Source organism: Condylura cristata, unplaced genomic scaffold, assembly GCF_000260355.1.
Source record: "Condylura cristata isolate star-nosed mole 26May11 unplaced genomic scaffold, ConCri1.0 scaffold00009, whole genome shotgun sequence".
NCBI classification, from domain to species: domain Eukaryota; kingdom Metazoa; phylum Chordata; class Mammalia; order Eulipotyphla; family Talpidae; genus Condylura; species Condylura cristata.
In genome coordinates, this window is record NW_004567110.1 from 14,963,438 (window position 1) to 14,976,242 (window position 12,805).

A 12,805-nucleotide genomic window follows, 5' to 3' on the forward strand; every position below is an offset into this window, starting at 1 on the left:
TTTCTGTTTTTTTTTTCCCCACTATGATAAATAAGTTCTAGCTTATATATCTGTGCTTATAGCTGCTTTTATTTTTTATTATTATTATTTCCTCAGGATCCACTCCTAGAAAGGGATCATTGAATCGAGTAGTGTGAATTTTTAATAGTTTTTAAATAATTGACATTATTTTCCCATTTCACCATACCATCAGCAATATATTAGTATTCTACTTTCATTGCAACCTTATCAGTAGTGTGTGACATTATTTTATATATAATATGCTTAAATAAGCCTTGCTTTTGTTTTTGCATTATCTCAAAAGTAAGAGATTTTAATCAAACATTTTCTTATAAATTGTGTATTCTGTCATGTTTTGAAAAGCCAGATTTTTGTTTTTGTTTTTTTTTTAAAGATTTATTTATTTAATCATACAGAACTGGGTGCAGGCCAGAGGTACAGGGGTGGTGAGAGGATTCGCCAGAGACAGAGTGGGGAGCAGAACAGGCAGATCGACGAAGTACACTGCTGAAGGGAGCAGTGGGCGGGTCAGGAGAAGTCTGCCATGCCATGTGGATCACCTCCAGGGCAGGCGGGGATCGAACTCATGATGAAGTGGCTCCAGCCTCCCAGTACTGTGCTTTAACCTGCTGCACCCCAGGGAGGGCCCTGAAAAGAAGCCAGTTTTAAAAGTTTACTTACTAGGTAGAGTTCCATGAAGAGCTGTGGTTGTTCACGTCTCCCCTTGCTTAATAGTTTATTGCAAAACAAGTATAGATATTCTAATGAGCAAAATATTTACTTGCACCCCTATATTAATTGAGGACCCATGTATATAGCATACCCCAGGAAAAATGAAAATTAAAGAATTGGGAACTAGCCTTCCCAAGACCAAAACCAGTGTTATAATTGAAATCTTCAATGTGGTCAGACTTGAATGACTTTATCTAGTTTTTACTAGTTCCTAAATCTACTCAGCCAAGTCGGCTTTTTCAATGAAAAAACTCAGGAGTTCCAATTATACTGCTTCCAATATTCTGGAAAACTGATGAATGAATTCCACCTTCTGCATAAGGCATTCTCCCTCTGCCCAAAATGCTGTCACACTAGTCCCAATCTGCCTTGCTCCAGATCAAGTAAATGCATGAAACCCCACAATATATGAAATAGTTTCCCAAGCCACAGCCCTACGTGGCTGAGAGCCAGTTTCAGGATCTGGTTCTGCCCTGGCTTCCAGGCAGCTTTGCCTCCCCCTCAACCGGATGTCTTCCATGCACCACCCAACGGTGGAAGGAAGGACATTCCAAGGACATAAGCCTCCATCAGGTTGCCCTGAGGTGAGTCACCAGCACCTCTGCCACAGCTCTCCATGGCTGTTAGGGTTACTTTGACTAGGGTAATTGCTGCATACCGGGATTGGGAACATAAAGGAAAACCTTACCAGATTTTCTTCTTTTTCCTCTTGCAGCCTCAACTGAGGGGTCTCCATGAATGTGGTTAGCCTTCCAAGCTGCTGTCCTGCCAGTCGATAAGAATATGGCCTGACCCTCACAGAAGACTCACTCGTGGCACTGCTGAGAGATATCCTTGGAGCACTGACAGATTAACCAGATTACTAAAAAAAAACACCCCTTTTCTGTCAAGAGGATGGGCTTTGGAAAAACCTTAGTTTGCTGTGGATTTTTAAATGAGGTGCATAATATACAGTGCCAACTCGTTCCAAGCGGTCATTGGTAGACCATTAGCTGGAAAATTGCTTCCAGTTTTCATCACTGTGCATAACTCCAGCTCCCTTTGGGGAGCTGTCTGTACCCTTCACTAGAAGTCCTGTTTAGCATGGCAACTACTGGATTATTTTATTATGTGTGCAGATGGCATGATGTGTTAGGGGAAAAAAATCCCAGCAGTTCTGCAGTCTCAGTGGAAGTGTTCACCATAGTCTGTCCTGGTAGGAATGTAAACATGTCTCAGTTATGTTAGTTATGATGTCTGAAGGTGTCCTGTCCAACTCTTAAGCACTTTATAGAAGAACATTACGCAGAAATGAATCAGCACGTTTGGTACATGTGAGAAAGTGTTTTTTCTTTTATAATCTTGTCCTATTTCTGGCGCAGACTGTCTAAAACAAACTCTCCTATTAGCATACCCTGTCATCAGTGGTAGATTGGTGTAAATATGGCCACAATACTGTTAGACTTACCCTCTTGACACTTTATAGGGCAAATGGATTGCCTATCGCACCAAAGGGGAGCAGAAGTGGGACTAGGGGGTTGAAGTAGTAGTAGCTCAGCTCTGAGGTCTGTGTCTTTGGGCATAGCTACCCCCCTCCCCCCCCACACACACACACAAACTCAGACCCAGGACAGTTTGGCCAATGAGCATCTTCTCTCACTCTGTAGTTTTCCAAAGCCGAAAGGGAGTGGCTTTCTGTAAACTAAGACCATCTTGGGATGATGGTTAAGACACAGTTTCCCTATGTGGTCCAACTCAGATGCTTTGGAAAACTTTCTAGGTCAAACTTGAATCACAATTCCCTGAAAAGAAAAAGCAGCAAGTGACCCCTCAGTGTGCCCATGAAAGGAAAAGGGTTCAGTCCCACAGTAGGTTTCTTCCTCTGTAGAGAACCTTCTGGTCCCCTTTAATCCTCTCTGGGATTATGCCCACAACTAATTATTTTTCACCATGTCTTACAACAAAGCACAGTCCCAGGAAACCAGTCAGTCCAATTACTACTTGTCATTAGGCATTAGAAAAATAAATGCCCTTTTTGACTGACCCTACATAACATGTTAGCTTTTCCCCCCCTGGAAGTATAAAGTTGGCTGCATCAGAAACTCAGCAGAGTATGTTCTTTGGTGGAGGATGACGGGTCCTGGAAGCTTGTCCTTAAAACTCGTAACAACTCTGGGACCCTGCCCACCTGACTCAGATTGGAGTTCTCAGGGTCTCCTGACACCCTCAGTGTCTACTCTCCCCACAACTTGCCTCCCTGAGGGGGTCTCAGGAAGTACAGTCTTCTGAAAATGCATCTGCCTGAGATTTGGAAACTCCACAGGAAGGGAAACAGAGATCCAAATGTGACTGGTGACTCACCCAGTCACTGACTCACCAGCAGCCAGTTAGGCTGTCGGCCAACAAAGGGGCTTCCCAGTGGGAACTGGGAGAGGTGCCATCACCCCCATGATCTGGTCCTTACACGGGTCAGTGCTGGCACCATCTGGTCCTCAGCAGAATCCAAAATCAAAAGGCTCACCCCTTGCCACCAGGCCCCAGCCATCACATCCTGATCTGCACTGCTCACCACCTCAGCTTCAATTCCAATCCCACCTCCTTGTTCCTTCCTTTACTCAGCAAGCACAGGTGAGCACCTACTGTACAGGGCATGTACTATGTGTAGGGCATCGTGCAAGGGTAACAGCAAGGTACAGGGCAGCCTCTCCCTCCCTTGTGCAGAGACAGCTCCTCCTCCCGCCACTATCTCCACCCGACTTTCCAGAAGGAAAATTGAGTGCAGAGGCATCCACACTGCAGAGTAACCTGAGCCGTGGCTGAGGCAGCGGGCACTTCCCTCACCTGAGGGCAAGTACAGCGTCAGAACACATTTGCAGCCCTCGTGGAGAGCTTGCCCACGAGGCTTTGCTTTAGAGCTTCCCAAAGCAGCTCTCACTTGCTTTCTGGAGAGCTGTTCTGGTGACCTCTATTCCCATCCTTTACACAGATAAAACTGTTCATCATTATACTGGTCTCTCTCAAGCTCCAGATCTATAATCCAGGGGACACAGAATTGGACCTGATGAGCCCTAAGCACGACCGCCAGGTGCAGAGATAGTGTGGCTCGAGTAAATGGGCTTGGCCCGGGCCGTTCTGAGACTGCTGCAGATGCCCTTGAAAACTGGGCCCGCTTTATGGTGCAGATGTTCATTAAATGATGCTAGTTCATCCTCCCTTCTTTTGGCTTTTGTAGAACAGATTCTCAACAAGGGAATGAGTCTCTTGCTGGAAAATGCATTAAAGGTGCTGGGTAAAGGTAGAGACAAGGCAATTCAAGAGCCCAGTAGAAACAGGATTGGTGTCTCGAAAAATGCCTTAATTCCCAGCATGCCTCCCATGTTTTCATATGAACTAGAACTGTGTCCCAGTCGACCTCAGTTTGAAACCACTGGGGGATAGTTTTGGAAACAGGGTGGCAAAAAACCGTAGCAATCACAAGCTCAGCCAGCGTGGTGGAGACCTGGCTTCACTGGCACCCTACAAGGCTTTGCTACGATGCCATGATCGCAGCCACCGCTGTGCCCACGGCTTCCACCTTGCAGCATGCACCGCCCCCACCCCAGTTTCCCAAAATGCAGGTGGGAAATGTTACCTCCGGGAAGTCCAGAAAGGCCTGTGGGGAGTTTTCTTTGGCAGGAATCAGGAGATGGCGAGGGCGTCATAAATATTGTCATGTCTAAAGGGTGTCAACTGTTGATGCCTCACTTTTCCGTCTCCTTCAACCTGCTGTACCTTTTATTCAAAAGCTGACACCCACATTTGTGCAGCAAAGGCACTCTGGGGAATGAACAGAATGAATAATTCTCACGCTCTCTGGGTGTCAGGGGGTTAGTGTGTTCTAGCTCCAAAACTCAATCTAAATATGCAGAACTCCCTGGTTCTGCCTAGGTAGAAAGCAAGTGACACCATTAACTGCAGACAACTCCGGCGAGAGAGCCCTTTCCTCTTTCTTTGTGGGTAACAGCAGACCTACAAGTTCCCGCTTGGGCTCAGTGAGCCCCCTCACCGCACACTTTTCCTTCTACCTCCAGAATACGGGTATCCCCCCCGGCTTTCTCTCCAGAGTCGCTTCTCAGTTGCCAAACAGAGGCTGATCGTCCTGAGTTGGGAGGGAATTCTGCCATTGTCAGTATTCCAGGGGGAGAGAATATCAACCTGACAAGAGAACATAAACTGAAGAGAAAAACCTCCAATGGAGTTACGCCCCTTGTTACTTGCAATTGCTCTCTTTGTCTGCAAATGTCACATAATTGATTTGAGAAGGGAACAATATGAGTCTCATGGAAGAAAAGTTTTCAAGGCCCCTCAGCACTTTAGCTTTACCAAAACCTCCTCTTGTCAGCACATTATCAGCTTCGTTCTTTGTGATGTTTCCCTCTCTGTTCTTTAGAGTAATTTTCTTACTTGACAACTAGACTTAAAACTGGCGTAGACTCCTTAAAAATCTAATCTTTGAAAATGGCATACATTTCTTTATGCCTTAAAAGCTGTTTTTATTCACCTCTCTCTTCCCCTCATTCTTGCTTTGTTTCATGTTTTTCTTCCCTTTAATCTCTTTCTTAACAGTTCTGTGAGTAGAGCTCAAGTATTCTGTGAATAACGCCAAGAGAAAAACATAGTCACATGCCATTTGCCACAGGACTGACTGCTAATTCCTTTGTAAGTTTGACTTGGTGAAATCTTGCTGCCCACACAGCTGTGGGCCATGGATTCTCACCTCCAGGGAGCAACTGGTCAGAGCCACTGATCAAAGTGGCCGATGAAGAACAGACCGGAGGTGCTTCCCTGCAGGGTGCAGCTGGAAACCCTGTGTCAAAGGCGAGCAGGTCCTACCCTCTGTCTCCTTAGCTCTGCGTTGAGTCCTGTAGCCAGGGAAACTGTCGTATGAACCCAGCTTCATCACATGCAGGAGTCCCAACCCAGCTTCATCACATGCAGGATTCCCGGCATCACTGCACAGGTCAAGGTCAAAAGGTTGCCTTTCCACTATATACTTTTGAAAGCTGTGGGAACTGGAGGGAGAGTTGGCCAAGTGCAGGAGATTCTAGCCCATCTTAATAGCAAGAACAAAATAGACCCTTCTCTTGAGAATTTCATTTGGGAAGATGGCCAGGGGGATGGGTCAGGACTGGTTTTCTTTGGCCTATCGTCTTGGTCCTGCCAGGAATATATTGGGAAAGGCAGGGCAAGCACTGTTTCTAAGATCTGAAGATTTGAGAGTGAGATTCACCCTCAAATGGAAAGGGTGGGAGCCATCAAGGATGGGGTCAATTTTAGACCCCTACCCACTAGGAGAAAGACTGGAAAATGACTTCCACAAAATAGCAATGAGACTAGAAAACTGGAGTTTCACTCAGCAGTATTTTAAACATCTTGAAGACCCCAAGCATTTGACTTCTGCTCTCTCTTCCGCAATCCCCATCAGAATCAAACAGAGGCACCAACAACATCCATTTAAGAAATGCCCAAGTAAGCCCTGACTTGCATTGAATTGCAGTCATGGTGGCAACATGTTGGGTCGCCAGTATTTAGGCATAATTTCTGATTCTGTAATATTCCTTTTTATCTTTTTCATTTAATTGTTTGCTTTGTTGTTGTTTTCCAAATGGCAAACATTTCCAGGAGCCTTAGAAATGCTCTTAAACCCAGTCCTTTTTGAGTAATGTGCAAAATGATACAAGCAGCTGTGAACGATAAGGAGAAAATTAATCTGATGTTGGAGATATTAATACCTAAAACAATTCAAACCCTGAAGGCTGTGTGGGTTACCTTCTGCAATGTTTATAACCTTGTAAATGTGGATCAAAGGGCATCAGTGGGTTGCTTTCGCATGGCTTTGCCACATCAGCACACACACAGTGACCCAATGTGGGATTCCACCCGGGCCCCCTGTGCCAGCAGCATGGGGATCTGTTTTGTGGGAGAGTATATAATCCCCACCACCCCCAGGTCCTATTAAATGTGTTCAAATGCTTTTTTAAAATTCTCCAATGAAATTCTTATTGGATCATTATTTCGCTCACCTTGGGGGGATGGATTTTGTGACATAACTTTGAAGTAAAATTTTCTTGTCATTAAATTCCTGAGCGTCTGGTTAGATGATGGCCTCCATCTAAAGTAGCACCACCGAGGCTATGCAACACCTTTGAAAGCTCTCTGCTGCTCCCCCTAGTCGAGCATAATACCAAAAAAAAAAAAATATGATTTGGATTGAGCACTACCATGGTTCTTGAGGACAGGATTCCTTACATCAATTCTAGCTCCAGTATTTTTTTAAAACCACAACCAACTGCATTTAGTATGTTTGCATTAGAGGCTGCCTGCGGAGTCTGACAATGTGTGATGACCCCTCTGTCTCATTCCCCTGCAGTCCAGTTGAGAGAAATCCAGAATATGTTTCCTCACATCTGAGCTACAGAGGTCTGGAAATGCATAAACTAGCTTTTCTTGCACTTAAAAAGACTTTGGTTATTAGTGGAAACTCAAAAAAAAAAATGTGTCTGAGAGGGACAGGAGATGGGGGGGAGGGTTTCATATTTGAATCGTGGACCCTTTGACCCTCTTTGTTCTTCAATTCTCCTCCTGCCCAAGGGCAGCGATCAGCTATCATCTCTTCAGTAAGTGTTGGGAGTAGTTGGTTTCCACTCACATTTAATCATTTGACAGCTCTCCGGGCCTCTGAACAGTCTCTCCACCAATATCTCTCCTCCCCCACTAGGGAAAAGCTGTCCTTACAAGCCATCCTCAAGAGACGTTGGCTAGTGGCAGAAGCTCCCATCACAGAGAACTGAATAATGTGGGTTCTTGACTTTGCTCGGCATCTCAGTCCTGACCAGCATCAAAGCAACGAGTCTGCTGAGAGGCGCAGCCAGCACAAATGTTTTGAAATAATTGCACCCAAACTCAGTGACACTACATCATCCCACTGTAGTTCCAGTTAATCCACCTATTTAATATCATTAGGCACTAAATTAAATAGCTGCACACAAAATTTTAAGAAGGATCAATATTGTAACAAAATTACGTATTAGCAGTAAAAAGTACCTGAGAAAAGAAAGCATTGATCTGTGGTGTTTTATGGACTTGAATTATTCTTAGAACTTAGTGGAGACTGGTGCTGTTCTGACAAAGGGGGAAAGATGCTTTGAATTCAAGAATATAGGGCAAACAGAAATGGTCCCTCTGCTCATCTGTTAGGGATTTGACCTCTCCACCTTAGCAGATAGGGAGACTTGGAAGTCACCATGAGCTAAGGGGTAGAGCTCTCCCTAACTAGCAATATCTGTGTGCTGAAAGCGAGCTGGACTACACACTTGAAAAGTCAATAAGCTCTTTCTCTTTATGCCATCTCCTAGCTGTTTTTACAGAGACGCCATTCTAGGACTTAGAAAAGGAAAACTGATAAGAAAATAAAAACAACAGGCCAGTTTATCTCTACTTCTCCACCCCAGATGTCAGGAACATGGTGACCACCCCATCTTGAGGCAGAGAGCCTGGGGCTTGGCTTAGTGCAGGCAAACACTGCCAATCCCAGGAAGGAGAAGACCAAGGAAGTGTGACCTTGATAAATCCAAGGTCACTGCAAGCAGGGAACCACATCACACTTCCCTGATGAGCTACTTACTGTCTGTTCTCGGGAAAAAAGAGGAAGAAAAATCACACAATGTGAATCAGAGGGAGGACCAGTGTTCTTAGTAAGGTAGGAGGGGAACAAACCTGATAAAAAAGGGTTCACTTTTTCCACAAACACTACCCCTCGTGGCTAAGAGGCATATGTCCTACGCCCAGGCCTACACAGATGGCAGACATTTTTACAGCTTCTTTCGTTAACCAGCATTCTGAAATCTCTCAGTCCCTCAGGAGTAGTTAAGTATTTCCCTTATTCATTACCCACAACTGTGGTTTTTTTCTCTATGCACCCAAGGAAAAACTCCCAGAATTAGACTTAGGACACAGCAAGTTACATGGTAAAATAAGAGTGCCTTTTCTGTTGGGTGTCCATTCAGTTCCCAGGGTTCCCCGGGCATACGATGTTTAGAAACTTTTTTTTCTCTAAACATAAGAATTAGTGTGCACAACAATTTTCAGCCACCAATTTCCATATCTTAAGCAGCTATCAACTTGCCAGTTCCCTTTGGGTCTCCTTTATATTCTCTTACAATGTCTCCTTCTGTTTTGGGTTGTCATCAAAAAGAGTTGGGGGCACGATCCTTTTTAAATTGATAGAAATGAAACTGTACAGATTTTTGCCCCCTCGTATCAGTGAGCATGATCTCTATCAAGCTTGAAAATCTGCTTTATCATTTTGTATATTTGACTATTTTGTATTCAGCATTACTTGATTCCTTATGTGCATGGCAATGTATTAAAATGTGGGATTTCTATTACCGTGTAAAAGTGTTTTGATTCTGATTTCCAACATATATCCTCAGAAAAAAATTACATTAAACTTTTCATTTCTATTTTCTTCAGCTCATCAGCTTTGCAGAAGAAAAAGAAAAGTTAACAGCCTTTCACTTTCCCTGTGTTAGCTAATGATGCAATTCATGGTGGAAAATTGTCCTCAATTATGCCGTGTTTCCTGGAGAAATAATATATGTGAAATGAATTGGCGGCCTCCCTCCAATTCCTAGCTCACACAAACACCCCCCACCCCCATACCCAGTGTCAAATCCCACCAGCTTCCTCACTGTTGCTGAGTGTTGAGTGCTGAATGCTAAAAGTTGAGCACAGCTGGGCAGAAGACATACTTGTCTCTCTCCCCGGGTATGGTAACACCAGGAAAGACATGCCCAGGAGAACTTTGCCCCCCACCACCAATTTGTCCTCACCCCAGAGACATAGAGCTTCTAACAGCATGACCAGAAGCGCTTTCCCAGCACCCACCTCTTACATGTGGGGGTGTCTACATGTAAGCTCTCTGCATTCCATCCATAGGGATAATGCCCATCAAAATAACACCAAGATATTTGGGATTAGAACCCAGTTCTTGCTGATTCTGTAGTTCAACAAACATCATGTACATACACTATACTCTCAAGCGCATGTTAAAAGATGCTCTGCATTTTTCTGAAAATAAATCCACTGAATAATATGATTCACCAAATATAAACAACAGACAATTTTACCTGCTCTAAACTACCATTTTCACCCTTCCTGTTCTCAAGGAGACATTGTAATGAGTACTTGTGGCCTCAATGGCTTTACCGAACATGATGAATTGCCTCAACTTGGACTGGAGAAACACTTCTTTCCCAGAAAGGAAAACACTTATAAATTGCATGAAAAAGAAAGAAAATGCCACTGACCTTTTTAATTACATGTTTGCTATGCACCTAGTTTTTTGCTTTTTCCCCACTTACTACCCTCCAAAAGAGTTCCCCAAAGCAAAACCTGTGATCACCATTTAGATTGGCTTACTGACTCAAGATATAAATCTTCTAAATCTGTTTACCCACTTTGTAATTTTACAAGCACAGTTTTCTCACACTTGTTATTCCTACAGATTAACAAAAGGTAAAGATAGACATATTTTTTCATAGCTGAAAGTACCATTTACCCAGGCTGAGTCTTAACGACACACATATGAAACTTAAATAATGGTATAATGCAATGATACGTCAAGTTAAAAAATAGGGACATAAAGAACATGTCCTTTTTGTCAACTTCTCTAGATGATGGAAAACTCCAAACCCTAGACCCAACATTCTCTGCCTTGATCTTGCTTGGGTCATCTCTTCTTGTCTCTTTCGCTTACCATTTTCTTCCTCTGCCTCTGTCAGCTCCCTGCCTTTCCCACACACCCATCCTTTGCTGTGAGTCTGGGTGCCTTTCTCTGCCTGACCTTCCTCTTTCTACCTCATCTTTCCCATCAAATCTCAGTCTCTCTCTTCCATTCCTTCTCTTTCTTTTTCCTCTCTCTAAGGCATTCACCTTACTTGCTTTTATTTTTCCATCTCTTGGTACATAGGAGTTGCTCAACAAAGGTTAGGTGAACTGAATGTCTCAGTGCCGTGTTCTTCCCATCATATTCCCCTCCTTCCTACTTAGCCTATTAACCCTTAATAAAGTTTTATTAAACAATGTACCACAGAAGAAGACCAAATCCACATGTATTTTCTAAGGTAGGTGAAAGTTGTATGCAGCAGGTTTCCCGGGTTACTTCTGGTAACCCAAACCAGAAGCAGGAAGACCTCCGCCCAGATCCCACTTTGTATAAAAAAAAGCATTGCTGCCATCTCAGTATTTCAGGAACTCATCCATATTTGCCTGGGTAAACATGATGGTCTCTGAATCAAGGATAACGCTGTCATGAGAAGCTCAGTAGAAGCCAACAAAATTATTTATTGACCTAAGGTTATACAGAATCTTATACAATCCCTCTGTGAGCTCTAATATACTGCTATGCTAGATATTTTGTGCTAAAAGAAAGCTGTCCCCAGTGGAGAAGTCTTCTTACAGTGGCTAGGAAATTAATAGGGTTGTTAATATTGTCACATATACCTATTTTTACGGCACATCCTTGTCACAGTTTTCTATGTACATTGAAAAGCAAACTAAGATTCAACTTTAATGAAGGCAGCCACATTCTTCTGTTTTTGTGCAGCATTGGGAAGCCGTAAGGTGAGAGAGGCTCCTGAGGTCTGTACACAGTTGTTTCACAAGCAAAGATGCCCTTTTGGTGAGTAACCCAAATATTAGTAGGACGCTCATTGTCCAGTTTCTGCAGGGAAGGCAAATTAAAATATCTGTGAAAATATTTCCAGATTTTCTTTGTCCTTTGTGAAACTTTCAAAACAAAATGGATGGGAGCAGGTGTGAATATGTGTTACACGGAAAATAGTTAAAATCCTTCCATCTCTGCCACCCTCATTCTCCATCTAAAGGCAGCTGCTTTCCTTCCAGACCCCAAATATTTGTCCCTCTGCCACTTTCATGTCCAGAACTTCAACCACCACCCTTTTCTGGTTCTCATCTCCCTAACACCTTTTTCTTTCCCTTTCTGGGCTTCTCTGAATCTCAACCATTTTTATGTGACTTTCTCATGTTTGCCTCTGCCATTCCATACCTCTTGCCCTGATTCTGCTTCACAAAGGCTAATGAATATTAGCCTGCCTTTCCTGAGCAAGGGAGGGGAAAAGTTATGCAATATTTTTCCTAATAATTTTCTCTATCAATTTTTCTAATAAATCTTACTCCTGAACTGTAGAATAGACGATCAATAAATGAAGAGTAAGAAGGTTTTTAAAGTGGTTGCTTCTGAGGTCTCAATTTTTCCAGCCAGGAAAAATCCCATGGAACTTGAATCTTTTTTGCTTATTCATTCAAGAAACATAGATGGACATTTGTCCTAAGACTCAGGAACAGTGCATGGTTCTGGGTTCCATGTTAAGACAGAGAAATAAGAAGCTCAACACATAGTTTCTTCTATAAGAATCCCTTTGTCCTAAGACTCAGAACAGTGCATGGTTCTGGGTTCCATGTTAAAACAGAGAAATAAGAAGCTCAACAGATAATTTTGTCTGTAAGAATCCCTCATTAAAATGTAAATATCCCTGGTAGGGTTATAACATCAGCCTCACTGATTGTCAAGTGCTGAAATTGGGGACAGATCAAGAACGTTCCATAGTCAAGTAAGTGCTGAAATATGATAGCTGTACATCCTCTGCTCCTGGAGACAGGTAGCGCACGTCAGTAAAGGCACTGAGAAGATTTGCAGGAAATACTTACTTACATTTGTTCAGTGCAGCATTTCCAAATCCATTCAAGCATCAACTATCTGCCCACAAAGAAAACCAACTAACAGCCCATAGGAAAACGATTTTGGGAATGTTCTCAGCCAACCATTAGCTTGATGGCAAAATGTTATCTCAATCAAGTGACTGTAAAGTCCTGCAAGAAAAAATAATTTGCAAAAGATGAGCCCCTGAGAGGGAGGCAAAGGGCTAACAGCTGGAACGTGGGCTAAATCTATTTAATTTCTATTAATTAGTTGGTTGTGGAGTAGCTACTCTGTCATCAACGCTGTGAGTCTCTATCCCAGCCCCACCAGCAG

At 43.3% G+C, this 12,805-nt stretch overlaps 1 protein-coding gene across 2 annotated transcripts in view; it reads left to right on the top strand.

Annotated features, from left to right (window-relative positions):
- The window catches only part of SAMD12 (sterile alpha motif domain containing 12), a 366,923-nt gene extending 357,762 nt beyond the window's left edge, over positions 1-9,161 (top strand). For both annotated transcript variants that reach the window (XM_004695981.2, XM_012722938.1), the window contains exon 5: positions 1,448-9,161. In XM_004695981.2, coding sequence (XP_004696038.2) covers positions 1,448-1,470 — 23 coding nt within the window. In that variant the 3' untranslated portion in view covers positions 1,471-9,161. The remainder of the gene's footprint in view (positions 1-1,447) is intronic.
- The last annotated feature ends 3,644 nt before the right edge of the window (positions 9,162-12,805 follow it).